Here is a 19,232-nt window from a genome sequence, read left to right on the forward strand (position 1 = left end):
TGTGGGCTTCCCCCGTGCGGCCACCAGGCGACGACAAACGCAGATGATGTCGAGCACATGACATGTGGTTGATATCTCCACTTTTCCGAGCTGCAAGCTGTGGCTTATTAAAGCAAAAACACTGCAAGGTGTGACGGACACCTCTCCAGAAGAACTGTATGATTTAACGTCCCCTGGGGCAATGCTCGGTCTACACCTGATTGGCTGAGCGCACCTGATTCACCTAATTACGGGGGTGCAAAGCGGGGAATGATGGAAACTGGAGCCGAATGCGTTACAGTATTTTAAATAATCGCTTTCACATCCAGGGAACCTTGAAGCGGCTCTAAATATTTTCTTTCTTGTACTTGTTTATAATTTGAAATGTGCAAAAAAACCAAAAAACCCAACAACCTTGAAACAGAAGATAACCTGACCTTAGTGCATAATATATGTGAAACACTCCATAATGCCTCCATGCATTATTATTATTGTTTTTTTTATTATTATCCTTTATTTATCCAGGTAAAAAGTCTAATTGAAATTAAAATCTCTTTTTAAAGAGAGACCTGGCAAAGAGAGCAGCAGAAGTTACAACAAATTTAACACATTATAATAATAACAAGTGAAGAAACAAACACATCACATATTCAGTACATTCAATTATTTTTCCTTAAAGGTACGGTGTGGAAAATTTCGCCACTAGATGTCAGTAGATTGCAGATTGCAGTCAACTGAATTCTGTTTTCCTCTCAGTTCAGTTACATAATCTTATCTACTGTAGTCGCTCTAGGAAAAACAAATCTGGTGAATGTAGGCTTTAGGTCTGCTGTTTATTCAGCCAGTGTCCATGTCTATTTACGCTAGGAGGATGTAAATCATTGTGAAAGGAGTCCGATACAACTCAATTAGTCAAATAAGTTCCCTTCTGATCAGTGGCAGCAATACTGAGGTCAGTTGTTGAGGACATCCTTTTCTGTTAGTAAGCGCTGCAGTTTTTGCTGCTGTTAGCTGCTGTTAGCCTTCTTTGAAGTGGATATAACATTTTCAGACTTGGATACTTAGTGAATAAACTCTCTTAAGATGTGAGAATATAATCAAACTGTTTATTAGAGGGAAAGTGTCCTTTTTATGACACTCAAGCCTAACATTAGTTGTTAGGCTAACTTATACAAGTTAGCATTTAGTTCTAACTTATAACCAGCTGTTGTTATTATCTAGCCAGCTCATTGTCAGCTGTCCAGATACATCAAGGTTGCAAGCAACTGCAACAATATTGGGAATGAATAAGCATGTTTATGCACATTTTTGTGTATTAGAGCTCTGTCTTCAGCTCAGGAGATGAGGCTTGAAGTGAGGAGGAAAAGGATAAAGTGGAAGTGAAGGAGGAGAGAGAGGAGTGGTGGAGGAGGAGAAAAACATAATGAGAAAGAGAAAACATACACGTATGAACATATATACTTTGAAGGAGCTATTTGTGAAATTTAAATTAAACATTTAATTCAATTCAGTTTTATTTATATTACACCAAATCACAACAATTGCCTTAAGGAGCTTTTGTAAGGTAAAGACCCTAAAATAACAGAGAGAACATAATGAAAACACCAACAATCAGATGATCCCTTATGAGCAAATGCTTTGGTGACAGTGGGAAGGAAAACCTCCCTTATAACAGGAAGAAACCTCCAGCAGAAACAGGCTCAGGGACGGATGGCCATCTGTTGCAACTAGTTGGGGATGAGGTAGACAGAACACAGACACACTATGGAAGAGAACCAGAGATTAACAACTACTCATGATTAAATGCAAAGTGGTGTATAAACACATAGTGAGTGGGGAAAAAAGGTGAGTAAAGAAAAACCTCCCCAGCACCTTAGCCCCATTGCAGCATACCTAAGGGGGGACAGGTTCACCTGATCCAGACATAACTATAAGCTTGATCAAAAAGGAAAGTTTTAAGTCTAATCTTATAAGTAGAGAGGGTGTCTGCCTTCCGAATCCCAAATGGGAGGTGGTTCAACAAAAGAGGGACCTGAAAGCTGAAGGCTCTGCCTCCCATTCTACCCGAGGAACCGCAAGTAAACCTGCAGTCTCAGAGCAAAGTGCTCTATTGCAGCGATACAATACAATGAGGTCTTTAAGATAGGATGGGGTCTGATTACTCAAGACCTTGTATGTGATTAGAAGGAGTTTTCATTCAATTCTGGATTTAACAGGGAAACAACGAAGGGAAATATGCTCTCTCTTTCTAGTCACTGTTAGTACTCTTGCTCCAGCATTTTAGATCAACTCAAGGCTTTTCAGGGAGTTTGAAGGAGATCTTAATTATAATGAATTACAGTAGTCCAGCCTAGAAGTAATAAATGCATGAAGTAGTTTTTCAACATTATTCTGAGACAGGATTTAATTTTAGAGATACAGTAGTGCTCAAATGAAAGACAGCAGTCCTTCCTACATATTTGTTTAATATGTACACAACATATCATGGTCAAAAATGACTCCAAGATTCCTCACAGTGTTACTGGAGGTCAAGGTAATGCTATCCAGACCATATTTCTAAGATTTTTAGGGCCAAGTACAATAAACTCAGTTTTATCTGAATTTAGAAGCTAAGCTAACTAATTAGTGTGTGTTATCCAGTGTTGGGCAAGTTACTTTGAAAAATTAATTAATTATAGTTACTAGTTACATCTTCAAAAAAGTAACTGAGTTAGTAACTGAGTTACAAGATTTGAAAAGTAATTAATTACTTGAAAAGTAACTATAGCGTTACTTTAAAAAAATGTTTAACCCTCTGGGGTCCAGGGTATAATTGGCCATTTTTAACTACTTTTGATTTTCCCTCTACATTTCACCTTTAAAAACTATTTACTTTGCCTTGTTTGGTATCATTCTTTTCAGCACAACCTCACATGTCTGAATTTACAGTTATGTTTTCATTTTGACATACTGTCTTAACACAATTGATCTAAAATCAGACAAAAAAACACAACATCCGATTAGAAAAAGTGATATTTTTACTGTAACAACCACAAACATGTTTGTTAAGTCATATTTCATAACTTTAAATGCAAATATAAATTGTCAATTTTAAAATCATATGCACAAGTTTTGCAAACAACAAAGTTATCTGTAGCCATTTACCTTTTACTTTTTTAATAACCACTTCAAACTATTTACATAACAATCAGGTGTTCTGCATTCAATAAGATGCCGCACAAATTATTTGTGCCACTCCAAAAAAATAATTTCTGTCCACTTTAAAGGAGAACATCACAGCCTTATACCTGCAGGTCTGGCAGCAGGTGTATCACTCATCCTGTTTTTTACCTGGAGACAGCAGTCACCTCATTGTTCTGACACACAACACAAAACTATCCACAACACTACACACTAACTACACAAGACAACACATTAACTACACACTCCAAACACGCTAAACGTCACAAATATCTCACATCTCAAAACTCGCTCTCTCTCTTTTCCTGCTGTCTTTCTTTCTCTCTCTCTCTCTCTCGCCGTCACTCCTAAAACTTCCCCCTCTTCCTAAACAACCAAATGTCATGTTGCCATATCATTTTTGATTGGTCGACATGGTGCATTTTTCCACTAACACGAACGGGCTGCTTTTTGTTTTGTTTTTTTCATTTTTTGGTCATAAGCAGAGAGTGCTTGCTAGCGCTGTCCTTAGACAGTAAATGTGACGAAACTATTGAGGAAAAAACACCACGTATATATTGTTTATCATGACTCTGGTTTTACGTGGCCTATCAACACAATTTAAAAACTGGTATATATCACCTTGTTGCTTTGTCATCTTAAAATGGTCGAGTGATTGGCTTACCACGACTACTTTATTCTTCCTCAGTCAAACAGCAGCACTCATGCGATTGTTTTCCCCCCTTAGCTCCAGGTGTTGTGCCAAAAAGTGATCGTCGGACAGAAAGTGATTGCCCTCCGCGGGAGCGCGCGCTGCTGCTTAAAGCTGTAGCGCCCAGATTACTTACCTGCGGTAAGCTGAACACAGCTTCAACCGTCTGTTTGTTGAAAAATAGTAACGCGACCGCACCGCGTTTTCTTGTTAGTAACAGTAACGGCGTTGTAACGATAGAAATAGTAATTAGCTAGATTACTCGTTACTGGAAAAAAGTAACGCCGTTAGTAACGCCGTTATTCCCATCACTGGTGTTATCTGTCTTCATGGATAGATAAAGTTGGGTGTCATCTGCATAGCAGAGTATGCTATGCCTTCTAATGATAGCGGTAAGCATGTATAATCTAAACAGGATTGTTCCTAGCCTGGAACCCTGTGGAACTCCATAATTAACCTTAGTGTGTGAGGAAGACTCCTCATTTACGTGAAAAAAGTAGACTCTATTAGATAGATTCAGATTAGATTAGATATGATTTATCTTAAATACTTGCATCATGCCTTACAGCATTTTTTTTAAATATTAAATAACCTCTTCAAATGACTTACACTACCTTTAATATGCCTCAATAGAAGTAATAACCTGGCAAAAAGCACAAAGCTACTTTCAACTGGTCCCTTGACACAAAGGGGTCATCACAGAGCTACCGCTCTGCATGTTTGATTTGACAGTTGGGTTTTATTTGGTGTTGTCCTTTTTTGTTGTTGTTTGTTTTTGTGTCAGATGTCCTACTTGACTCACACCAGCTAATGCTCAAACCACTGCACAATCTATCAAAAAAAATCTCTCATGCATGATATTAAGTTATTTGTAAACAGAAAACACATTTCTGTTTACCAGTAGAAGCTGCAGTCAGGTTTTGGAAATGTGATTTTTAGATATTAGATTGAAAAATATCACACTGAAGATTTGACCAAGAGGGTAACACAAAATGCAATAAATATGTAGTGTAATGGTTCTATTGTGGCCAAAAAGGACTGGAGTAATTACAGTGCAGAACACAGAGCAGTTGCAAGACTCAGACTCACAAGAACACTTATAAAATAGGTAATTTATTTTCTATAGTACCCCATTCATTATTTTAGTTGACCACAGCCTTTTAACCCCTTACCCACAAGCATCAGCAGTCTGGCACAACTAGTGCAGAAACAGCCAGCAGGGGGCAACTCTGTCATTGCACAAAATAGGTCATGTTGTATTTAAGTCTGTAGGAAAGTTCACCTTATATATGACCTCAGTAAATGCTTATCTTATGACCTTATGCTCTCAATCCCTTATTTCACATCTTCTATAATACAACACAATGCTCATTTTGTAAACTATGTTCCCATTTAGAATACAATTGGAAATTAAAGAATGCTTTCGATGCTCATGCTATAGTATCACCATGCAGAGCGGTCGGCTTTCAGATTCACCCCTCACTTATGCTGTCTGGTTTAAAAAATAAAATAGAAAGATAGCTATGGTCAAAATGCCAAACTCAAGTCCAGATGACCAGTGGTTAACATCACATCCATCATTTATATAATCAGGTTTGAACCTGATGAGTTTTCTCTGATTACTCCAGCTTCCTCCTGGCCAGATAAATGCAATTTTAGGTTAACTCATGGCTTGAAATTGATGCTAAAGTGATGTGGTTGTTTCAAGGTACCCTCTGTCAAGTGGGATAGCCCTTCCCCCCACGGGATAAGATATTAAAAAATGGATGGATAGAAAACTTTTTAAAGACAGATGTGGTGTTTTTTTCCACTGCCATTAAAGTTTTCTTTAAATAAAACATCAGAATGTTTCTTATGAGAACACAACGTGTTTATATCCAAGGCTAGCAAATGTTTTCATTTCCCTCCTTGTAAAACATTTAGGTATGCCAAAAGCCCAAACAAACAATGACAGGAGCAGACCAGAGACCATGTTGTGAGTTGACCACACCAGCCAGAACAACACCCATCATGGAAAATATTAAGTTTATACCCTAGGTGAACATTGCACAAGAAGAAACATTTCAAATAACAGAACAAGATGGTAACAATCCCATGAACTCTGAAGGTCCTCCACACAAGATCAGCTCTCCACGAGTTGCCAGCAGATGTTAAATGGTAAAAATCATTAGTTGTGTCCCTCAGCGTCACTGGGTGTTTTGTTCTTTTCTTTTTTGGCCTTTCGGTAAAATTGTAAAAAGCATAAAGACATAAAACTAAAAGCAAAGATTTGAGTTTGCAAAACAAAGCAAGGTGAGAATGGTTTCATGCATATGATTATGTTAATTAAGAAGTGTATTGGAGTGTGTGTGGGTGTTCTCACTGTATCATCTTATGCTGTTTTTGTATCCATACCAGTGCCATGTAGTGATGCATCTGGCCAGCTCACTAACAACAGCATCCAGATAAAGGTAGTGAGGTACTGGAGACCTCACTGAATGAAGTATAATTAGCTGCAGTCATTTACTCTATTTGCTAATCTCCCCATAAAGTTTGTTGTTCTTAATTAATTAAGCTGCATTGTGCTGTGCAGATGTTGCCTTCCTTGTGTCCACTTCCTGCCAACTGCAAGCGGCAGGAGGAGATTTCGAAGCTTCATTTCTCCAGCGAGCTCGCTCTCACAGGAAATGTCCACCCTGACAAGTCACATAATATAGTTTTGTTATTATTAGCACAAGTAAGCCAAAAGAGTCACGTGGCTCGTTTGCAACACCAAAAAACTCGAGTCAAGTGATAAATTTTATTTCAGGACTCTCAACTTCAGATTCAGATTTTCTGCTTTGACGAAAATTGAATTTGAAAAAGAAAACATATTTAACTTCTCTCTTTTCTTCCCTATTTTCTCATTCCCAGTTCTTGAAGTAATGCAAAATAAAAATGACAGAAGTGTGCATGGATCATCTGTATGCAGAAACAAAGGCTACTTGTCACATGGAGACCTTCCAGAAACAGGGTGAAGATGAAGAAACACTCCTGCAGTCCGGTCTGCTAGTAATCCACCCTGCCAGGTTTCCAGAAAGCACACAAACCCTTTTGCGTAAAATGTGGATGGACTGTATGATAGAAGCGGTCTGGCTAATGTCTTCTTTTAAAAAATTAAGACCTTAAAAAAAAAGACCCATTTTCACTTCAGGAGAATGAAAAAAAAAGGTGAAGCAGCCTCATTCAACACCAGAGAGCCTGCAGCGCCCTGGTGTTTTTCATTTGTAATGTTTAACTCCAGAGTTTATGGCAGGCTGGCAGGACTCGGATTAGTTTATCACTGACTTGTAGGTGTTGTTTTATGAAGTATATCACTTATTAACAGACTGCTTGCTTTACAAAACTACTGCATTTGTCCGTAAGTGTGCATTAGATCAAAAGAAGAATGCAGTGCACAACCTGAGTAAATCTAGTATTTTAAATTGTTAAGATTTAGATTTTATTTTAGATATATCCCTAAAATATGTGTTTTCACTTATTGTCCAAGTGAAATCCAACCGAGTAAGAGTATTTTTCCAAAACACAAATCCTCCGTTTAACCTTAGACTGGCCCGCATTAGCCTGCCTATTTAAACTGTTGGGTGTATTTTTAAATACATTTTAAACACATTTTAGGAAAACCGTCTATTTTTTTGTTTTTATAGATGGGTAGCAAATCACCAAATCTACTGAATGTGACTCATCTATTGTGAGTTTAGTTTAACTAATGGCAGGAAGTCTACACGGGCATTGCAAACTTACAGCAGGTTTCATGTAGTTGTTGTGGCCTGGCCATTTAAAATCCAATATACAGCATACACACATTCACTCTCCCTCTCCCTCTCCCTCTCACACACACACACACACACACACACACACACACACACACACACACACACACACACACACACACACACACACACACACACACACACACACACTCTGTATTTACAGAACACGGATGAGTCAAACTGGCGCTAAGCCCTTGAGCTGTTTGTGACACGTAGCCCCTTGTGAAGACTCCTGCTCTCCAACCCCAAATAAAGACATAGACCAGCGCATTGTTGTCATCAGTTCTCCTCCTGGTGTCAGGGCAGGGAAGATTAAGTGTTTTGCTCAGGCTGGTGTTTAGGAAAGCCTTCCAGAGGACAAAGTCCTGGGAAATGTTTGTATCATGTTGTCGTGCTGTATTATGATTGTGGAGCAAGCTGTGGAAAATGTATGTCTTAGCTCACGCTGCATCAGTTCTGGGAGACGGGAATGTGCAGCAAATCAGGATTAAAGCTGTAATGTGTCACCTAAATGCATGATAGTTACATCCTGAATTAAATAAATAAAGATACAAGGTTTTATGGGGAATGTTTTTGGTGTTGTGTAAGGAACTGGTAACATGTTGAGCAGCTGATTATGAGAAGCGCTGTGAAGAGTGCAGCAGGGAGTCCAGGCATGATAATTTTGGCTCATTAATCAGCTCGGCACTTTGATCACAACAGAAGTATTAAAAATGTTCCTTGGAAATGTGGAAAACACACTCGTGGTTGCCAGACGATCTCCTGTCTGTTCCTCTAATGCTGTGTGATTTCTGGTTTTTGGTGATGTGTCAGAAATTATTGAATGGACTGCCATAAAACCGATTCAACGAATAAAAATGCAAAGGTATGGGGGTGATCATCAGCCTCATCTGCACTTGAGTGTTCATTACGAGGTGCTGCCTTGCTAAACTAACATGGTGAACTTGGGAAACATTACACCTCCTTAGCAATAACATGCTCGTCTGCTTGGATGTGCTGTTTCTCCTTCGCGAGGAAGGAAAGTTATGGGAAAGTGCGAATGTGGTCTCGTTATTTCAAAACATGAGCCAGATTAAACTCAATATGTGGTGTAGTTTACACTGTCAGCATTTTCAGTTCCCCTGTGGGATGTTTGATGACAGAGAGCATCTCGACAAACAAAACTGCAGCCTGACTTGCCAACTGATATTGTTATGGTGGAGTTTTGAACTGTCAGGGCCAGAGCCTGTCACCGCACGGTGCTTGCTCAGCTGATCCAAGTGACAACCAGGAAGTTAAGCTGTCTGTTTCTTGGATGCATTTTCAAGTTGGTCAAGTGTCACGGTCACAGATCTTCCACATGCTAAAATACTTCAATGCCAACGTGTCTATGGTTTTCCACGGTTCTCAGGAGGATATAGGACAAACAATAAGTAAAAAAAAATGTGATGCATATTGAGGGAAACAAATGCCTAAAAACGAGGCACGTGTTTAACTCATTGATTTCGCTAACCGACTGTTTAGTCTATTTAAGATCTCAATCCTAATAAACGTTATTGGTCATGTGACCTTTCACAGGCGATTTAAGATGGTGCTGCTTGGTTTTTTATTGTCTGATGAATAGCAGAAGTGCTTCAAATGTCACCAGATACAACAATTAAGGAATCTGGAGTTCTGCAATGTGCAAACCATTCGTTCGTTTTCTTTGCCCCATTTTTTCAGCTCTGCACCTGACCCACAGGATGAAGAGAGTGTGTAAGGATTCTTTTTTGTTCTCAGTAATAAATAATAAACAATAAATAAACACTGGCCTGTGTCCTTTCACTAAACTGTGCAATATGCAACCTGTGCAGTCTATAAGCACATATGTTATATACATGTATATATCTATTTATTTATATTTTTAGTACAATTTGATGCTATATTTATTAGAAACTCTTTTTTGTTATTGTGAATAGATTAAAAGTTTGATAAAACTCTCATACTGATTCTGGTTATTGCCTATTGATGTGAGACATTTTGATTTAAATGGTTTTAGTGTAAAATGCGAAGTGATAGTGTTTTAAATCATGCTTTTCCAGAACAAGGATGGATTCACTCCTCAACTATTACCTGCAACACTGTAGACAGCAGATATAGAAGAACCCAACATTATTATGGATGCAAAAGTACTGCTTCTGAATACACAGATAGATTTATAACACAAAGATTTATCAAGAACCTTTCATAAATGTTCTATTGTGTTAGCTATTTTATAGTAGCTTTGTGGTTTGGCATGTTGGCTGGAAGCAGCCATCGGAAGATGGTACACTGTGGTCCCTAAGAGATGGACATGATCAGCAACAATACCCAAATGGGCTGTGTTGTTTAAATGATCAGTTAGTACTAAGGTGGCCAAAGTGCGCCAATAAAATATCCCCCACACAATTACATCATCCTCATGAACCAATGATATGAGACAGGATGGATCAATGCTTTCATGTCGTTTACACTAAAATCTGACCCGACCCTCTGAATGTCACAGCAGAACATGAGACTCATTAGACCAGGCGAGTTTTTTCCATTCTTCAATTGTCCAATTTTGGTGAGCTGTTCTTAGTTGACAGGAGTAGGACACGGTGCAGTCTCCTGCTGCTGTAGCCATCTGCTTCAAGGTTTAATGCGTTGTGTATTCACAGATGCTCTTCTGCATACGTTCAATGTAACAAGTGGTTATTTTAACGAATGTTGCTTGTCTACCTGCTTCCTTATGTGATTTCTAGCATCCCCACAAGGCCCAGAAAACCGCAGCTTACTGGATATTTTCTCTTTTTGGATCTGTTCTCTGTAAACGTGTGGGAAAATCCCAACAGATCAGCAGTTTCTAAAACACTCAGACCAGCTTATCTGGCATTCTAAATTCATAGTCACTTAAATAGCTTTCTTCCTCATTCTGATGCTCAGTTTGATATTCAGCAGGTCGTCTGGACCACATCTAAATGCCCAAGCACACCGAGTTGCTGCCATGTGATTGTCTGGTTAGATATTTGTGTTAACAACAGGTGTACCTAATGAACTGGCTAACGAGTGTATTTCTTCCTGCCTTATCATCATACTTTTACGTGTTTTTAGTAATCTGATTTGGTCTCTTTCACCTCTGTGTGACTCTGCTCATCATGTTGCTACCAAACTCTGGGCTGCTTTCACCTGTTCCTGACTTCATCACAGTCGTTCTGTTCTTGGACAAATTCATCCATCAAACTTTCTATAGTCGCTAAAGTCTAGATCTTCACCAAAAACTGGATGATTATTCCTTTAAAGGCTCTAGAGTTTAGAAACGCCAGCCAAAAATGTGAACTTTTGTGCTACAGCTCAAACGGCATTGAAGTTAAAAAGGGTAGTCTTTTCTCACAATTTAGTTTTTAAAAGAGTGACCTGCCTGCTCCGTGATCCACAAAATCCCTGAGTCCAGATTTGAAAAATCCAAGCCAACACAGAATAATTCACATGACTTCTCCTTGTAATCTGCTTTCAGGGTATTTGATGTCATATCAGGTTAAGCAGACGGTGACCGTTGTCTCTCCCAACATTTATCCCTTTGAAATTATTAAAGTGCATTTTTAAAAATCACACAATCATCTCTAATAGGTTAATCAGACCCAGCTCATCAAATTCACTGTGTTGATTTCAACGCATCATCAGCCGTCATTTTAAGCACCTTTTTCCTTTTTATTGACTTTTAAAAATCATATATATATTTATATGTCGCTTCTCTTAACAATCTGTGGTACTCGTCGAGCTGTGGTAAGCTTCAGTGATGCTTGAGATTAACAACACACATCTATTATTATTATCCGATCTTCAGATCACGTGGCACCCAAATGACTTTTCCTCAACCAGCGGGATGAGACCAGATGTTGTCGTGGTCTCTTAGAAAATCCTTCATCTGGCACAAAAAAATAAAAATGAAATAAAATGGAAATAAAACAAAAGTGCAACCAAAGTCAAAGAAATGAAAACTCTAAGCTGGGTTAGCATACATTACTTTTTTTTTTAAGGTAGGCACAAAGTCAGAGAAATAAGCCTTCACATTAACACCAGTATGACCAGTTGGACCATCCTTTCTGATTTACACATTAAGGCGTACCTAATGGTGTTTTTTTTAAGACCTTATCAAATATGAAAGAGCTATAGCTGAAAAAGCTCGAACAATAACAAGACCCATAGTTACATTAAAGAGTTTCAGATAGCATTTTGTCATCTTATATCATAGTTGCTGGTTGTCTACAAAAGAAAGTCAAACTTAGAAGCAAGCCCACTTCCTTTCTGCCTTGTTTCACATTTTCATCCTCACGACTTTCCTCCAGTTAAAACAGCTACAAGAAAATCCACATTTGCACTGATTAATAAGTTACATTTTATAGATACACACATACAGAGGGGAGCTCAGAAGGTGCTTGGCACATTCTCATGCTTCACCAACCTCTCCTACAATCTAAATAACTATACAAGATACAGTAAAACGGGTCTTCTCGCGGCCCTCGAGGCTTCAGCATGAAGAGGAGATCAAACGGGAGCCCGCCGGCCACGATTAATACTCGTCTGCATTGGTTATTGGTCATCGTCCTGCAAAAAGGAAGGCATACACAACCCAATGCACTAACATGGAGCGGTTCAGTTGTACATACAGTATCTTCGCATACTGATAAAGTTTTCGATTCATAATTTAATCTGTATATACTGTATCTTAATATGCTGGTACCAGGTATTCACAGTGACTCTAAAATAAAATTACAAGAGGAAGTTTGTACAAGAAACAACGGATTCTAGGCGTCCAGCGAACGTTTGGCATTCCCATTTTTTTTTCCTTGGAGTTCAGAGTTCAGAGTTTGGAGATTAGTTTGTGTGGGGTTTTGGGAGAGCTGCCTGGGCTTTTCGTTGGCACTGAGGAGAAGCAGTCCAAAACTCCTCTGAACGCACTTTGTTCGTCAGCAGTGGACACAGAAAGGTGAGGTAAGGTGGCGTCAGGGGGATGAGATCTCACCACCTCCTTATATTGAACAAGACGTTACCTGGGCAGCCTAAATAAAGTACAGTATGTGCCCCACCGAGGGTTGATTTTTACAAAAACAAAAAAAAAAAAGGGAAAAAAAGTGCAAGAATGACACAGAAACACACACACACACACACACAAACACACACCAGGGTGGAAAGGTAAGACTTCACCTATCGTCCTTACTGCCACCACTCATGAGCAGTAGTAAACAATTACCCCCAAAATAGTCACGGTAGACATCCGCCAAACACAAAACGTATTTAAATACAATATTCTGTATTTCACTATCAGTTCAAAGGTGCTTTTATTCGGACACCTAAAGCTATTTTGCCAGCTGAAATAAAAAGCTGCCTTTTGGCATTCAGTGGTTCAGGCCAGCAGGAGGAGATCTTCTACAGTATGGCTGCTACAATAGTGAGGTTAGAAGATAACAGCTACAGGCAATCATGGAAGGAAGCCGGAGCAGTTCTTTCCTGCTGTAGTCTGTGTCTTCAGGAGAGGTATAACCCTTATTCAGCGTCCCTTTAACACTCTTTTTTTTTCCCCACATGTACTTCAGACAGACAAGCATGCTCAGTTCATTTTTTTTAAGCATTTCCAGTTTACGGCTTTTTCTTTCTTTCGTTTTTTAAAAGTCTCTCCCTAAAAAAGAGAATTTCTTAAATACAGTACTACTGAGAAGTGAAGAGGGCAGGGAGTGTGATGTCCTTACGTAATGGACTCTGAAGCGAGTCAGTTACAGTCATTACATCTTTTGAAGTAGAAGGCTGCCTACAGGCTTGTAATTCTCATGTCTCCCCCCTTTTTTCTCCCTCCTTCTTGTGTTTTACATCAAGGCCTTCCACACTATCAGCCAGAACCACACTCAGACATTGCAACTACATGTCTGGCAGGATAGCAGTACTACAATTCACATATATTACTGGTGAGATATATATATATATATATATATATATATATATATATATATATATATATATATATATATATATATATATATATATATATATATATATATATATATATATATATATATACATATACATATATACACACAAAGTGTGTGTGTATATATATATATATATATACACACACACACTTTGTGTGTATATATATTTACATACATAAACTATATATATATACACTTTTGGTCATTTTGGCTAAAACACCACCAAACATGCTATTCAGCGTCTCTCAGTCTTTTTAAGCAAGTGCTATTAAGCCCAGCTCGTCAAGTATTTGAAGCAATATATAGACGCACACACATCCACACACACCGAATCATACATACACACACACTACTAGAAGCACTCTGGCATAGCACATCAACACAGCAGCCTGTGCCGGTCAGTCTGCAAAGGTCATCACTGGGTGTTAAATGTCTTTTTTTCCCCCTAAAAATTGATTTGCATACTCCCTCACCAGCAGGCAAGTCCAGGATTCAGGACAAGAGACTGTGAGATTAAAGAGGATAGGTATGTGTGTGTGTTTTCAAATATGTCAGAACAAAGTAAATGTGTCGAGCGTAAAAAAAACCGCACTGTACGATTTGCATCACTCTGCTGATTTCCGTGCGTGCACGCACGTGCGGCGGTGAAGCTAACAGGGCTTGTTGACGTTGCACAGCAGCTCGGTGACTTTGATGAGACGGGCCACCGTGCTCTGTGACTCCTCCTGCAGCCGCTGGTTGTTCTGCCTGAGGCTCTGCACCTCGGCCTGCAGCACCGCCTTGTCCTCCTTCTCCTGTAAGACATCGGCACACAACAGAACAAAAAAAAGCTGTTGCTCAGATGGCTGTGGCAGGAATGGGAGGAGAGCGGCAGGTGCACCGGTGGCTTTAAGCAACTTGTGGGTACAAGTCATAGACTGTATATAACAGTCTCTGTATGCGGTCTTTATATACAGTCTATGGTACAAATAAACACACAGAGTGATGAGATAAAAACAACACAATGTGGTGTGAGCAAGAATAAACTCGCATCCCAAAACAGCGCAGAAACAATTAGTCAATCACTTGTTTGAAAGAAAAGATTTTTTTGTTGTTGTTGTTGCTGTTTTAGACATTTATCAGGTAAACACAACCAAACATTTGCTGACTTTTCACTGTTGCATATCATTTATTAAAATCAGTGCTTTAAGGGCGTCTTACAGTGGGGTGTAGGGCTGCAACTAGGGGTTATTTTCGTGATTGAAAAGTCTGATGATTATTTTTCATTGAACACTTTCACCGATCGATCACATGCCAGAAACTATGGAAAACAATCACATCAAGCTCGCAAAAGTCCAACTTAATGTTTTTTAATATTGCTTGGTTTTAAAGTAAAACAGAGAAAAGCAGCAAATCCTCATATCTGAGAGGCTACGGCACTAAGAAGCATTCAGTTTCTCTCAATCAACTAATTGTTTCAGCACCAAATGTTCTGTTTTTTGTTTGTTTGTTTGTCTTGTTATTACAGCATTGGAAATTCGGAGGTGAATGATTAGAAAAATATCCATTAGATCTCTCAATGCTGAAAATAGGTATAGTTGCAGTCCTAAACAAGGACTTCAAATAGAAAAAAACTGCCATATGTTTGCTTTGTACATATACAGTACAGGACATATACAGTGTTTGGCAAAAATAATAATAATTAAAAATAAAAAAAATCGCAACACAATGCCCACTTGTCTGTAGTAGCCATCAGATGTGGTTAAAGGGTCCGGAAACGTTGCGTAAAGTGGCCTTTGAGTTCCTGACACGTGCCGTTTTCACACATGCTCTGCACCGCCGATCTTTTCTATAAATCACCCGACGGGGCTGCGTGCTCGAGCGGTATAAAGTGCACAAGAACGAGTGATGAGAATCGTGCAGGTAGCTCAGTTCACAGCGAGTGCGCGTCACAAGTCGGGCCTCCCGCTCGCTCTACTCAGGAAGCACCCCTTTCTGCACCGCTTCGAGCATTTCCGTTAGTAAGAACACTTCTGACGTGAGTTAAATACGACAAAAAAGGGGAACTGCACACAAAAGTCCTGATATGACTCATCAACATCGTCTGGAGTTCATGTGTGAAAATGGCTACACAGCATTCAGAGGTATCGACATGAAAATAAAAAAACAAAAACAAAACAAACCAACAAACAGAGCACATCATCACATTATCAAAGCACTGAAGGAGTCGTCATAAATACATGTAAAAATGTATAATACTGGAATTTCAAAAGAAATCTGATAATAATTTCTGTACACGAAATTATAAATAAATAAATGATTTTTTTATAGTGTTTTTTTTGTTTGTTTGTTTTTCGTGTGTATTTAATGCATCTGTATAGCTGTGATTCGACATGAGTAAACAAAAGGCTGCACTGGCAAATGGAAATCATCTCTCCGCAGTGACAGAAGCTTAGCGATTTAAGTGATAGTTTCTTCTACCTGCTGATTTTTCTGCTTGAGCTGAGGATCCCTGAAAAATGTTACCCACAGAGAAAAACATTCATGGAAGTCAAAGCACCTTTTGCAGGTCATCCTGCAGCTTCTTCAGCATGGCCTCCAGCTGCGACACCTTCTCCTCCAGGTGGCCTGGAGAGTCACTGCAACAGAGAGCGGCAGTGACACTTTGTCAAAAGTGATCACATGACGATGACTTCATGATTTCCCCGTTTCTAATCCGAACAAATAAATGAATATCTTGAAAAAATAAATGCATGAATATAACACAAAGCGTCGGGGTGTTTCAGCATCCCAGCCATCAAATCAACAAAAGCCTGCAGTGGAAAAGTTTTCCTTTCCTCTCGAACCAAGTGTGTGAACTTTTCAATTTGCTTGATTGCTCGAGACGCCATCTGTCACTCTGACAGCCTCGGAGCTCGACGCTTTGTCCCTCCTGCCTTTTAATGAAACTTGTAATACTCACACATCAATTTACAGTAATTGCTACATCCGACGAGCAGAGCCGCTCTGAGCGAGTGCAGTCATCCCACGATGCATTTCGTCTGACTGCGGCTGTACATAATAAGTACACCCCACGGAGCGACGCGAAAGTGGCCTCCCAGCAGTGAATTTAAAGTGTGATAGGTTTAAAGGAGGGAAAAGGGCAGAAATTGCAGTGTAGCTTAAAGTTTCGTGCTGTGGCTGTGTGTTTGATCTTTAAAGAAACTTCATTTGGTTTTCATCTCGATCGCCAAATATAATCTGACAACTGGGAACGTAAAAGCTGAGGAAAACTTTGAACCGAAAACCCCCCATATATTTATAAATTTGCGTGTTTAATAACACAAAGGTGGAAAAATGCACTCTAACTGCTGTCAACGTCACTCCAGTTGTTAACTATAATGTATGCATAACTTGAAAATTTTATTGTTGTGTTTTTGATGTGAACTTGATTTATCAAAGAAATATTCACACCTTTGTTTTTGCTTATCGACTGTTGACATTTGTTTCTGTCTTTGTTTTGTCTCCAGCAGTTCTGCAGGACTTTGTGTGTTCAGTCTCAGCATGGAGGAGGCGAACAAGGCCACTGAAGACAAGTAAAAATGGAGCTACAGTTTTAAAGAAAAAAAAAAAGCCACAGCAGTGAGTCACACACAGAACTGCATCACCGAGTGTCAGCAAGGGGCTTCTCTTTATGGCGGCGAGAAGCCATCACGTTGACTCAAACAGCTGGATGTAGTCTAAATAACTGAGTGAGAATAGAGGTGCCGTTCTAATTGAATTGAGAAAAGGGAGTAATTCAGACAAAGGCGCTAAATACAAAGACGTTGAACTGCTTCGGCTTAGACGCACTTTATAGCAACCCACCTCTCCTTTGATTCTTTTGGCTTGCCGTCAGTTTGATCAGCGCCTGCTTGGGAGGGGTCTCCAGCTTTGCGGTCTGCAATAAGGAACATTATTCACATTATTATAATGATCGTAAGTGATATATACAGTAAATTAAATATAATGTGATGGAGACAAAGATGTGAAAGTTGATGAAGTCAATATAGATGTTGTGACTCTATGCACTCCTGTGACAAGCTAAGTACACTCACTGCTTTTATAAGAATTAAGAGGGTAAGTAGGAGTCAGATCCTGCTAATCAGTTGCACTTGGTTAATCGTCCATCAGCAGGTGTGATCACCTCTATAAAAGCAGAAGTTTTGGTAGTTTGCTGGTCCGGTGCATCGAACAAACCCTGCACCTACACGACTCAGTTAGCAGCTTAAATGTTAAAGTTGGTGTAGGTGCTAATCCTGCACCATCATAATAATGTTAAGATTGCAACCAATCAATCACGTAGTTGTGATGTCATTAGCTTTGTAATGTGAAAAAAAAAGAAAAAAAAACCACTTTTGTTTTTATATAAAACTCTCTTCTGGAATAAATGGTAAACATTTCAAGCCTTCTTCATTCTTCTTCAAGCATTCTCTATTAATTCATACAGTATATTCATAACAGCTATATAATCAATTTAGGTTTGCTGTTAGCCAAATTAAGGTTACTCAGGTTGGTTTTCAGAAAAGTGTTAGCTAACTGCTTGGCTAATGCTAAATGAAATCTAAGATAGACTCACTGATCATTGGGATGTTGATCCTGGACCAACAATAATGAAGAAGTAGGCGCAACACCAACATGGGGATAGGAGATCATGTGTTAAAGTTCATGTATGGTTAGAAAAAGAATAAAAAAGTACGACTTATTTGGAAGGTTTGCCAGGAGAAAACCTCTTCCACAAAAACTTGTGGAACAATGTCTTTGGACTAGATGTTTGGCATTAATCCACAATGCCATATTTGGCCAAATCGCCTCATACCAGCTGTCAAGCACAGTGGTGGAGGGGTGATGATTTGGGCTTGTTTTGCAGCCACAGGACTTTGCACTCATCAAGTCGACCGTGAACATTTCTAGAGTCAAATGTGAGGCCATCTGTCGAACAGCTAAAGCTTGGATCTTGCAACAGGACAATGATCCTAAGCACAGCAGCACATCTGCAAAAAAATGGCTGAAAATGAAAAAACTCAGGGTGCTGCAATAAGTCCAGACCTCAACCTGACTGAAATGCTGTGGTGGGAACTTATTAATGCTGTCCATAAACAAATGCCCGCAAACCTCAATAAACTCAAGCAACATTGTAAAGAAGAGTGGGCAAAAATCCTCCACAGTAATGTGTGAGATAAATAAAGTCACACAGAAACCAATTACTTCAATTTCTTGCTGCTAATCGTGGATCTACAAGCTACAGAATCAGGGATGTTCTTAGTTTTTCAGACGACTGCATGCCCCCCCTTTTTACAACACTTTTATACAACATGCAACTTTTTGTGCCCAAACACAGCAAAGAACATACCAACATTTCTGACATGCTACGACTTTTTTATTGATTACACTAACACACGAAAACTGTTGTGACTGCTCATTTGATGCATTGCTTGCTTGGCACCATGCTTGCATTAGCTAACTGTTCCCAACAAATGATGCCCGCGGGCTGAGGACTGTTGACATGTCTGGCCCGGCAGACAGGTAGCATTTGCAATACTGTTTACTGCCAGTTATTTTTTATTCTTTTCGTTAACGTGGTGCAACAACAGTGCACCTGAGCACACAAACTGGGAACCCTTATGCTAT

General features: G+C 39.3%; 1 protein-coding gene across 3 annotated transcripts in view; it reads right to left on the reverse strand.

Annotated features, from left to right (window-relative positions):
- Window positions 1-13,747: 13,747 nt before the first annotated feature.
- The window catches only part of sipa1 (signal-induced proliferation-associated 1), a 35,455-nt gene continuing 29,970 nt past the window's right edge, over window positions 13,748-19,232 (reverse strand). For 2 of the 3 annotated variants that reach the window (XM_063485578.1, XM_063485577.1), the window contains exons 14-16: window positions 17,430-17,502; window positions 16,144-16,222; window positions 13,748-14,398 (exon numbers count right to left, since the gene is read on the reverse strand). In XM_063485578.1, the coding sequence (XP_063341648.1) occupies window positions 14,255-14,398; window positions 16,144-16,222; window positions 17,430-17,502 (296 nt within the window). In that variant the 3' untranslated portion in view covers window positions 13,748-14,254. The remainder of the gene's footprint in view (window positions 14,399-16,143; window positions 16,223-17,429; window positions 17,503-19,232) is intronic. The other variant, XM_063485579.1, reaches the window with a different exon arrangement.

This window comes from Pelmatolapia mariae, linkage group LG10_11, assembly GCF_036321145.2.
Source record: "Pelmatolapia mariae isolate MD_Pm_ZW linkage group LG10_11, Pm_UMD_F_2, whole genome shotgun sequence".
Classification (NCBI taxonomy): Eukaryota; Metazoa; Chordata; class Actinopteri; order Cichliformes; family Cichlidae; genus Pelmatolapia; species Pelmatolapia mariae.